Below are 12235 nucleotides of genomic sequence, written 5' to 3' on the forward strand. Positions count from 1 at the left end.
ACTTCAGTAGGCTGCAGTGCTCCAATTTATTTAGACCAAATAACTTTTTAAAAAAGAACATCCCAGGGACTTCCCGAGTGGTCTGGTGGTGGGGTGCAGGTTTGATTCCTGGCTGGGGAACTAAGATCCCACATGCCTTACGGCCAAAAAAACCCAAAACATAAAACAGTAGCAACGTTGTAACAAGTTTGAAAGACTTAAAAAAGTATATATATATATATATAAAAAAATAACATCCAAACATCATACACTAAAAAAAATGTCTAGCTATACTTGTGCATCTCATAAAAACAGTTACTTCTGCAATAGTCAAATATGCAAATATAAACTCTCATCATAGACCATCTATAGTTAGGTTTTTATTTTTACTTAGTTTTTAAAAGAAATAAAGTGTTTACTGGTGGACAGCACCAAAAACAGAAAGACATACCAGTTGGGAGTAATAGGTGGAGACCGGGACGGTAGACTCTTGGTTTCTAAATGTTCCACCGATAAAGATCTCTGCATGGCTGGGTTCCACACCATCCCTCCAATCACCTTTTTGCAATACTGGTTATTTACAGACCTGAAAAACCAGACGCAGGTTCACTTTTTACACTGACATGTTCAACGAGATGGAAGTGATAGCCTAAACGAAACGAACAGTCTGCACACGCTCCCTGCCTGACGCAGGGCCAGTTAACACTTTGGTGACCCCGGCCAAGGTTCCCGGGAGTGGAGGCACCTGGGCCAGAGATTCCTTTCTGGGCCGGCTTTCCCTGACGTTATTTCTTTTCTTTGGGTGAAAAAATATTTTCTTGTCCTTACTACTGCAAGCAACAAAACTGCTTTCAGAACATAACCACACCTTACCAGATGAGAAGGAATTTCAGGATTAATGTTGGAACACCGTTCAAGGAACTTCAAGGAATTCTCACTTTTACTCACACTGGCATGAGTACAAACATTAACCATCCTTCCCGGGGTTCTCTGTCATTCGAGCTGGCAGCAGCTGTCACCGTAAATCACTCAGAACTCTTTAAGAGCAGACCTGAGAAAATATGCTTAGACAGCACAGTTTTGGGCTGTGTTCTTTGAATGTGCCACCCTAAAGGTTACTTTCGGATTTCATTTATACCTGGGTAATTTAAATCTCAGCTCTCTAGACCCCTCAGAGTATGAATTATTTGAGAGGATGGAGTTGGAAACTAGTTTCCGGAAAACTCAGTCTGGAGCTTCTAAATTTTAAATGATATTTTAATACCTTAAAACATTTGACACATTTCCTTGCAGCCTAAAGCCAGCAAGCCAACAAAAATCATGACAAAAAACCTCAAAAGAACATAGGTGACGTGAAGCACACCCTCTGGAATATCAATGTCCTGATTTTCAGTGAGAAATATGGCTGTCACCCTGATCAAAATCTCACAGCAGCATCACCAGGAGAATCTACACCAGAAACCCAGTTATCGTTGATTGAGAGCACAGCATCACAATAGTGGGAGCAAGCCCGATGAGTCAAAGGTTGAATGCAGCAGTTCCCCAAAGTATGCGTCACAGGTTATTAATAGGTACTCTTTGGAAAAAGAAGTGTTCCATTGTCCTATAAGCCTGGAAAATACCAAACAAGTTTCTTTCATGTAGAAGCTTTCAGAGGCCCAACATGCGAATGTGTAATTGTATCTCTAGGGGTTGGGCAAATCATGTAACTTAAGCCTCAGTTTCTCCATCTGTGAAACAGAGATAATAAGGGATGAGATTTGCCAGTATGCTGAAGCTGGGATTGGTGGTCAAGAACTGCTGACCTATGGCCACCAAGTCACCCTCCATATCCCAAGTGACCCACAGCTGCAGATTAAAGGGGGGTGCGGGGGACAAGTTCTCTGACTCTTCCACCCAGAATGGCCTGTGACTGCTTTGACCAAGATTAACTGTGCCAGATCTAGGCCTAGCCTTTAAGATGACCAGCTGCTTCTGCCTTAGACTCTTGCAGTCCTGAGCCTCCGCGTAAGAAGGCCAACTATCCCGGGAGAGGCCCTGAGAACACACAGAGAGGATGGGGGTCCGGATGAGTATAGCCTTTTGATAGTTCTGTCAAGGCACCAGGTGTGGAGAGGTGGTCCTGGACCCTCAGCCTAGCCCAGCCCAGCCACCAGCCTCATCTCACCAAGAAACCCCAATCCACACACTGCATGCAGTAGAAGAACCATCCAGTCACGCACACCCTTCCTGAAAACATGACCCACAAGGTCTTGAGATATAACAGAATGATGACTGCTCTAAGCCACCAAAATAGGAGTGGTTTTATCTGTCACAATGGATAACCAAAAAAAAAAAAAAACCATCCTCCGTGTTGGCCACACTTTATAGAAGAAGAAATTGAAGAAGCAAATTAAATTAAAACTGATGTAGATCAGATTTGAAGCCAGGTTTCTTAGTAACAGAGTCCAAGCTTTCAGTTGCTCTCAATGCCACTTCTCAGCTCGCCGAGAGGATTAAGTCCAACCAAAGTAAATGCTACATTCCAGCAAATTATATTCATAGAAATAGTTTCTGCAGGTATAAAAATACTGAATGGTTTTATAAGCCAAAACCTTGAAAAATATATTTGTTCTTGGTTCATCAGAAACAGAGAGAGAGCATTTAGCACCATAAATACTATCAATGATATCAACAGACATTTACCACTTATTCAATCTAGAATGCTACTGATTGCCAATATAGTAGGAAAGTCACTGAAATGGTCAAATGGTCTGATACAGTCCCACGTATCTGATAATGGCTCAGATAGGGGCACCATTTTTAGTAACAGCCACATCAAAATCCCATGGATGGAGGAGCCGGGTAGACTGTAGTCCACGGGGTCGCTAAGAGTCGGACACAACTTTCAAGTAGACACCTGAGTGGCTTCACTTTCACTTTTCACTTTCATGCACTGGAGAAGGAAATGGCAACCCACTCCAGTGTTCTTGCCTGGAGAATCCCAGGGACGGGGGAGCCTGGTGGGCTGCTGTCTCTGGGGTCGCAGAGAGTCGGACACGACTGAAGCGACTTAGCAGCAGTGGCAGCAGCATCAAAGAAAAAAAAAATCACAAAAATAAATTTTCCAACCAAATAATTTAAATAATTTGACAGGCAATTTTTGCTACATCTTTTATTTAGAAGGCAGGATAAAAACATATACAAAAATATACACTGCATGGTTAGTTTAGACAATATACTATAAACTAAAAAATTTCAATTTATAGATTTATTTTACTGTATTAATCATTAGGTATTTTGAATATCATTCCTATGACTAACAGCATACATGGAACTGCCATATTTAAAAAAGAGTTAAACAACATATGTGTGAGGAGCAAAGTAAGCGCTCAGTAATCGTCAACTGCAATTACTGTTGTTACTACCATGTGACTGTTGTTTGTCGTGTATGTCAGTCAGCTGACTCTGGAAATCTTTACTTGTGCTCATTCTGCTGCTGCTGCTGCTGCTGCTAAGTCGCTTCAGTTGTGTCCGACTCTGTGGGACCCCATAGACGGCAGCCCACCAGGCTCCCCCATCCCTGGGATTCTCCAGGCAAGAACACTGGAGTGGGTTGCCATTTCCTTCTCCAATGCATGAAAGTGAAAAGTGAAAGTGAAGCCGCTCAGTTGTGTCCGACTCTTTGCGACCTCATGGACTGCAGCCTTCCAGGCTCCTCCGTCCATGGGATTTTCCAGGCAAGAGTACTGGAGTGGGGTGCCGTTGCCTTCTCCGTGTGCTCATTCACTCATTCATTATCACAGAGCATCTTATGGAGTTAACGTTCAGCGGGAGAGGCTCTCATAATGCCACCAAGATGACCATGAGTCACTGCCGTGTGCTTTCATTGGGGAGTCATTGCAAATGTGGGTGTTTGGGAGCTCTGAGTAATACAGAGTTGAGGAGGCAGAAGCAAGCAACAGGAATAGAAGTACCTGAGTGTGTGTGGAAGGAGACATCGCTGCTTGTCCCTGCAGAGACTTTCATCTGAGGTTCTAATATCCACCAGCAGCTCTGGCCCCAGGACGTGGGGGCCTCCGGGGAAAGATCTCTTTCCCGGAGGATATCTGCTCCCCGGGGGTTACTAGGTCGGGTTTACATTTCAGGCTAGTGTGGAGACTGCCTCCAGAGAATACTCACTTTTTGGGGTTCCTGGAGCCCAGAGACCAGTATTGAGACAGAACATTCTTTTCCTGAGGTAGCAGCTTCTTTGCCTGGAAGAATGTATGGTGCTCGACACAGGACTTCCACAAGTTTTTGCAAGATCGGTAATTTAACATGTTGAAGGCCACTATATGCTCCCTGGATTCCGTCTGGGAGAAAAAGCACAGTAGAGATTTCAACTGCATAGCTGGAGAAGTAGGGTCTCGAACACTTTATGCCCACATGTGTGGTAATCCGGGAAGAAACAACAGACAGTGGAAAACTGGCTTCAAAATTCCTTAGGCCACAAAACAGGGTTCTAAGAATATTCAACAGCAGGAATTGTTAACCATCTTTATGAACATGGTAAAAAAAAAAAAAAGATGACCAGTGTCAAACTCTCTATCACACTCTGTGGTCTTTTATGAATGCTTTCGTTTCACATCTGTCTACCTTTCTAGGTTGGATATATTTGGAACAATCGAATAAAGGCTGCCTGATACAATCCTTTTTAAAATTTAGCTCTGGGAAAAAAAATCTCTCCCCTGAAGAAATAACCTTTCACCTGTCAAATGACAGGACTCATAACGCTTTGGATCTCTCTATTCGCTTTCCACAAAGCGAGTTAAATCTAGTGCTCACTCAAAATCATCATTTTGATCATTTGCTCAATTTCCCTCCTACTTGAATTCAGGCTTTCTGTTCTCATGTTAAATTACCATCGTGAGCATTTTTCTGGTACCCTGCATCTTGCATATGCAGCTCAGGACTGCACAGATTCTAGTCCTTAGTAGACTCAGATTCTAGTCCTTATTTGCTCTGAGCTTTAGTGTTCTCATTCCTAAGAGTTCACTGTGGTGTGGAGCCATTTTAAGCACACACTGTCTTTGGAAAATTGGGAAGTGGCGTAGTGACGGTAAGTGAGAAATATGCAGCCTAACAAACAAGACAGAGGGTGGCATCATGGTAAGAGCTGGCAGCTCAGATTCATAAAGACTGGCTAAAATTCCAGCTCTTCCACCTTGCTAGTTGTGGATTCCCTCACCTCTAAGTCACTCTTCTCCAAGTGGAAAAGCAGGCTGAATTATGTGGAGGGCTGTGGATTCCTCCTATGAGACATACACCCAAGGCCACCATGCATTTTAAACACATCAAGGGCAGAAACTGACCTTGCTGACTTTCACTGCTATCTCTGCGGTGGGCTTGGCCAGGGGCTTTGACCAATGGCACCTCTACCTAAATCAGATGATTCCCTGAGAAGTGGGCATTGCTGTGTTCCAGCAAACAACGTAACTCCGACTAGGGGAGGTTAAGTAACCCGCTCAGCTGGGCAAGTGGAAGAGCTAGGGCCTGAACCCCACATCTCTGGCTCCAAAGCAAGCGACTTCCCCAGCCAGATAAGCAGAGTGAATTACACAGAGAACCACGGGGCCCTCTGGATCCCAATGCCTACTTTCTTTCCACTGCTTGCTGAGCTCTCTCTCCCCTGTTACATGTACGACAAACGCCTTCACCTACCGAAGGGCTAAGAGCTGAAGTGGCTGACAGCAAATGAACCAAAGCAAGCAGAGGTTTAACTCACCTGTTTTTGTCTCTGATGTATAAAGAATTTTTTCCTTTTGAAAGAAATTTTTAGAATGTTCACCCTGCCAAAAAAAAATAAAACATGACACAAAAAAAGCACATCAGGGAGCAGCCGGGTTGCAGCTGACGCCTCATGGTGATGGCCAGGGGCTCTCGGCTTCCTAGACTTCGCTCCAGCGTAGAAAGGATGGCGGCCCCATGGCCCCGGCCAAACACCAAGTAGCTGACCGAAGCTGAGCGTCACATCGCGGCCACTGGATTATGATGTAGCTCTGAAATAACAAGGACCGTGGGCAAGGCGCTCCCTTTGCTGTCAGCTGTTCTGTGACGCTGCAGCTTTACGGGAGCTGGTGTGTACCTGGGCAAGACAGCTGAGGGCAGTGTGGAGCAATGGGAGGAGCACAGACAGACCTAGATCCATGGCCCAGCTGCTTTGCAACTTAAAAGCCACTTAACAGCCATGGGTCAACTAGCCTCTTGTCTGCAGAGTAACACAATTAGAGCCACCACGAACTGAGCCTTTTTTATGCACCACGTCCTCTACTTCAAGCTTTATGGCAGACCCTCTACTAAGCCTTGCAATAGTCCAAATCGTTATAACCAATTTTCAGATGAGGAAAATAAGGCTGGGAGATATCCCGTAAGCGCTCAAGATCATTCATCCAGAGATGCCTGAAGCCAGGATGGGAGCATGTACTCTTAATTCCTCCAGCAGAGAGCCTCTGGAACAATGGGGACAGCACGATCTTTCTCAGATTTGTGATGTTTCGAGTCTTTTGGGTCTCCTCAGGTTTTAGACCAGAATTGGGCACAAAGCTTCAATTAATAACTCAGGAACTGCACAGAGAATACAACTCCTGCTCAGAGGAAGTTCTCTGGATTCTGGCTCATGTGCCGCCCAGGAAGGATTCCTTAACACCAAAACCTGCCTTGTGCTGTTTTTATCCATGTTTCACAGGGTATACCAAACCATAGGGTGACCAAGGGGGAAGGGGATCTCCAGTAATAACCAGAAGAATTTTCCCAAGTACAGAATCTGGATGAATTGTAGAGAGGTAAGAGGTAAAAACTTGGGAGAAAGTCTCTGTCCCTTCTTTAGAAGTAAAAGTTTAAAATTAGAGGTACCATTACTTTTGTTCAGCATATTTTTAAAGCATGATTCAGAGAATAATTAGAACTGGTTTGCACTTACCAAGGATAGAAACTTGTGCAAATATATTTTCGGTACACAGCAATGCCCGCAGAAGCAATTCCAATCATTAGATCTAAATTGTGCAGATCCTGTAAAATAGGAAGACCTCAGATTCACAGTGTTACTGTCATGCTTTGGCCTCTGGTAACTCAAGCACCCACGCTTTATAAATAGCACTAAGTATAAGCTCCAAAAGGAAAATTACAGAAAACAGGCCAAAATCTCCTCTTAACAGATAAACTTAAGATCTAAGTACTTAGCACCAAATTCTCCTAAAGTGAAAATATATTGCCTGACAGCAATACCTGGGTCCTGCCAGTTTACAAAGTTATTAGGCAAGCTTACTCATTCCACAGAATCAGAGAAATGAACATCTGCCTTTATACTTTCAATAATTAGTATCAGACACCGTATTAAAAACAGAAAAGCCTCGTCCCCCACACTGCTTTAAACAAATCTCAACTCCCATCACTGCAAAGGCTTTAGCTGAAGTGAAGCACTGCTGATTCTAAACCCAATGAAGAAATAAAATATGGCTTTTAGATCCAATACATTCAACATTTTTAAGAGCCTATGTGCTAGGCATTGTTGTAGACAATTAAGATGACAAAGATACAGTGACAAAAGCTGTTTTAAATCTGTTAAAAAACAAGTAATGAAAATTTTAAAATAAAACAGTTCCAGCACGGGGAATTCCCTGGCAGTCCAGTGGTTAAGACTCAGCTTCCACTGCTGGGAACCTGGGTCTGATCCCTGGTTGGGGAACTGAGATCGTGCATGCTGTGCAGCATGGCCAAGGAACAAAACGAACCAAAGGAAAACAGTTCCTCCCCCTGAATCATCAATATTCTCTTTACCCACTCAGATACTCATAATTTTATTTTTGATGTGGACCATTTTTTTAAAAGTCTTTATTGAATGTGCTAAAATATTGCTTCTGTTTTTAAGGTTTGGTTCTTTGGCCCCAAGGAGTGTGAGATCTTAGCTTCCCGACCAGGGATTGAGCCTGTATCCCCTACACTGGAAGGTGAATAACTGGGCCCCTGGACCACCAGGGAAGTCCCTCTTCATTTTTAAGAAGGAGCAGAGTTACCAGTGAGTGTGAACCTTAGGTCTGTCACTTACTAGCTATGTTGGTTTGGGCTACTGAGCCTCAATTTTTCCTTTTGTGCAATAAAGATTATCGAATCCACCTCTAAGAGTTTTATCGGGTTGAACTTAGAGAATGTAAGAACGTAGAACAGGGCCTGGTATGCGCTAGGTATAATAAACATTCATCTCCTTAGCCTCTCAAGGGACAGTGGGATGAACCACTTATGAACGGTGACGTGCGTGTGGGGAGCTGGAGAAACTGCTCAAAGCAAATGCTGCTGACACATGGGGCATCCAGAGAGTAACTACGACTGGGCCCCCAGCTGAAATCACACGCAGAAAGCAACACCAAACTGCAAGCTGAAAACCACGGTGGAATCGAAACATGATACTTGGAATCGGAATACACGGAAATATGAGGCAGGTGGGAGAGGAAATTAGCAAACAAAATAAAAATCGAGTGCAGAATAGAGCAATAAATGAATGCTTTGGATGCGCCAGTGACATGGGTCTCAAATCTCCTGGTTGGATGGTGCTCCCATCTGCACCACACCCACAGCAGAGAGGACAGGTACTGTTGTCTAAATTCAGGCCCATCTCCACCTCCCAGCTCGTGGAGCAGGACTGTGTGACTAGTCCTGGCTAATGAGCTATGATCAGAAGTGATGCATCTGGAACAATGGCTACTATGGACTAGGTATTCAGTTACTATTTGTTTTCTTTGGATATGATGTAGTCCAATTACAGGTAGAAAATGTAAAGTTGCCAATTAGACTGAAAGACGAACTCCCCAGGTCAGTAGATGCCCAATAAGCTACTGGAAAAGAGGGGAGAAATAACTCCAGAAAGAATGAAGAGGTGGAGCCAAAGTGAAACAACGCCCAGTTGTGGATGTGACTGGTGATGCAAATAAAGTTCAATGCAGTAAAGAGCAATATTGCAAAGGAATCTGACATATCAGATCCATGAATCAAGGCAAATGGGAAGTGGTCAAACAGGAGATGACAAGAGTGAACGTCAACATTTTAGGAATCGGCGAACTAAGATGGACTGGAATGGGTGAATTTAACTCAGATGACCATTATATCTACTACTGTGGGCAAGAATCCCTTCGAAGAAATGGAGTAGCCCTCATAGTCATCAAAGGAGTCGAAATGCAGTACTTTTGGGCAGTCTCAAAAATGACAGAATGATATGTTTGTTTCCAAGGCAAACCATTCATTATCACAGTAATCCAAGTCTATGCCCCAACCAGTAATGCTGAACAAGCTGAAGTTGAATGGTTCTATGAAGACCTACAAGACCTTTTAGAACTAACACCCAAAAAATATGTCCTTTCCATTACAGGGGACTGGAATGCAAAAGTAGGAAGTCAAGAGATACCTGGAGTAACAGGCAAATTTGGCCTTGGAGTACAGAATGAAGCAGGGCAAAGGCTAATACAGTTTTGCTAAGAGAACGCACTGGTCACAGCAAACACCCTCTTCCAACAACACAAGAGAAGACTCTACACATGGACATCACCAGATGGTAAATATCGAAATCAGATTGATTATATTCTTTGCAGCTAAAGATGGAGAAGCTCTATACAGTTAGCAAAAACAAGACCAGGAGCTGACTGTGGCTCAGATCATGAACTCCTTATTGCCAAATTCAGACTTAAATTGAAGAAAGTAGGGAAAACCACTAGACCATTCAGGTATGACCTAAATCAAATCCCTTACAACTATACAGTGGAAGTGAGCAACAGATTCAAGGGATTAGATCTGATAGTCAGAATGCCTGAAGAACTGTAGAGGAGGTTTGTGACATTGTACAGGAGGCAGGGATCAAGACCATCCCCCCAAAAAAGAAATGCAAAAAGGCAAAATCATTGTCTGAGGAGGCCTTACAAATAGCTGAGAAAAGAAGAGAAGCTAAAGGCAAAGGAGAAAAGGAAAGATATACCCATTTGCATGCAGAGTTCCAAAGAACAGCAAGGAGAGATAAGAAAATCTTCCTCAGTGATCAATGCAAAGAAACAGAGAAAAAAATAGAATGGGAAAGACCAGAGATCTCTTCAAGAGAATTAGAGATACCAAGGGAACATTTCATGCAAAGATGGGTACAATTAAGGACAGAAATGGTATGAACCTAACAGAAACAGAAGATATTAAGAAGAGGTGGCAAGAATACACAGAAGAACAATACAAAAAATATCTTTATGACCCAGATAACCACGATGGTGTAATCACTCACCTAGAGCCAGACATCCTGGAATGCCAAGTCAAGCAGGCCTTAGGAAGCATCTCTATGAAAAAAGTTAGTTGAGGTGATGGAATTCCAGTTGAGCTATTTCAAATCCTAAAAGATGATGCTGTTAAAATGCTGCACTCAATAATGCCAGCAAATTTGGAAAACTCAGCAGTAGCCATATGACTGGAAAAGGTCAGTTTTCATTCCAATCCCAAAGAATGCTCAAACTACTGAATGACTGCACTCATCTCACATGCTAGTAAAGTAATGCTCAAAATTCTCCAAGCCAGGCTTCAATAGTATGTGAATGCTCAAACTACTGAATGCTCAAACTACTGAATGACTGCACTCATCTCACACGCTAGTAAAGTAATGCTCAAAATTCTCCAAGCCAGGCTTCAATAGTATGTGAACCACGAACTTCCAGATGTTCAAACTGGGTTTAGAAAAGGCAGAGGAATCAGAGATCAAATTGCCAACACCTGCTGGATCATAGTAAAAGCAAGAGAGCTCCAGAAAAACATCTACTTCTGCTTTATTGATTATGCCAAAGCCTTTGACTGTGTAGATCATGACAAATGGAAAATTCTGAAAGAGATGGGAATACCAGACTACCTTACCTGTCTCCTGAGAAATCTGTATGCAGGTCAAGAACCAACAGTTAAAACTGGACATGGAACAACAGACTGGCTCCAAATTGGGAAAGGAGCATGTCAAGGCTGTATACTGTCACCCTGCTTATTTAACTTATTATATGCAGAGTACATCATGCAAAATGCCAGGTGGGATGAAGCACAAACTGGAATCAAGACTGCCGAGAAATATCAATAACTTCAGATATGCAGATGACACCACACTTATGGCAGAAAGTGAAGAAGAATTAAAGAGCCTTTTGATGAAAGTGAAAGAGGAGAGTGAAAAATCTGGCTTAAAATTCAACATTCAAAAATCTAAGATCATGGCATCTGGTCCCATCACTCCATGGCAAATAGATGGGGAAACAGTGGAAACAGTGACAGACTATTTTCTTGGGCTCCCAAATCACTGCAGATGGTGACTGCAGCCAAGAAATTAAAAGACACTTGCTCCTTGGAAGAAAAACTATGACCAACCTAGACAGCATGTTAAAAAGCAGAGACATTACTTTGCCAACAAAGGTCCATCTAGTCAAGGCTATGGTTTTTCCAGTGGTCATGTATGGATATGAGAGTTGGACTATAAAGAAAGCTGAGTGCCAAAGAATTGATGCTTTTGAACTGTGGTATTGGAGAAGACTCTTGAGAGTCCCTTGGACTGCAAGGAGATCCAACCAGTCCATCCTAAAGGAGATCAGTCCAAAACATTCATTGGAAGGACTGATGCTGAAGCTGAAACTCCAATACTTTTGCCACCTGATGCAAAGAACTGATTCATTTGAAAAGATCTGATGCTGGGAAAGATTGAGGGCAGGAGGAGAAGGGGATGACAGAGGATGAGATGGTTGGATGGCATCACGGACTCAATGGACATGGGTTTGAGTAAACTCCAGGAGTTGGTGACGGACAGGGAGGCCTGGTGTGCTGCACTCCATGCAGTCACAAAGAGTCAGACACGACTGAACTGAACTGATCATCATAATAAAAATTATCATATTTGAGTACATAATAGGCTGTAAATTGAACAGCACTAAGATTAAACAGTAGAAACCTTGGCTCATTAAAGAGCCACTTGGAAAATGGAAATCTATACATTTTTCACCTCTTTAACCATGAGATGGTCTTATAAAAATTACTTGTTTCTAGCCCACATCACCCTCCAAGAGTAAAAAGTCTTCACGTACAAAGGAAAAGATGAAAAAAACAAGTGGATAGTGGATAAATAACCAGCAAAACTTAATATTATTTTATAAACTTTTCAGATACCTTAAAAAAAAGATCTTTTTAATTTGAAACTGGAAAAGTTTCAAAGCAGCTTTCAGATGTTCAGAAATTAAAATTGAAAAAAGTTTTG

General features: G+C 42.7%; 1 protein-coding gene across 4 annotated transcripts in view; it reads right to left on the reverse strand.

The window, feature by feature from the left end:
* The window catches only part of PTPN3 (protein tyrosine phosphatase, non-receptor type 3), a 110356-nt gene that overhangs the window by 42988 nt on the left and 55133 nt on the right, over positions 1–12235 (reverse strand). For all 4 annotated transcript variants that reach the window (XM_010843547.1, XM_010843546.1, XM_010843545.1 and 1 more), the window contains 4 exons: positions 6920–7008; positions 5726–5789; positions 4141–4313; positions 431–565 (listed from right to left, as the gene is read on the reverse strand). In XM_010843547.1, coding sequence (XP_010841849.1) covers positions 431–565; positions 4141–4313; positions 5726–5789; positions 6920–7008 — 461 coding nt within the window. The remainder of the gene's footprint in view (positions 1–430; positions 566–4140; positions 4314–5725; positions 5790–6919; positions 7009–12235) is intronic.

The sequence above is a fragment of the Bison bison genome, unplaced genomic scaffold (assembly GCF_000754665.1).
Source record: "Bison bison bison isolate TAMUID 2011002044 unplaced genomic scaffold, Bison_UMD1.0 scf7180017864183, whole genome shotgun sequence".
NCBI classification, from domain to species: Eukaryota; Metazoa; Chordata; class Mammalia; order Artiodactyla; family Bovidae; genus Bison; species Bison bison.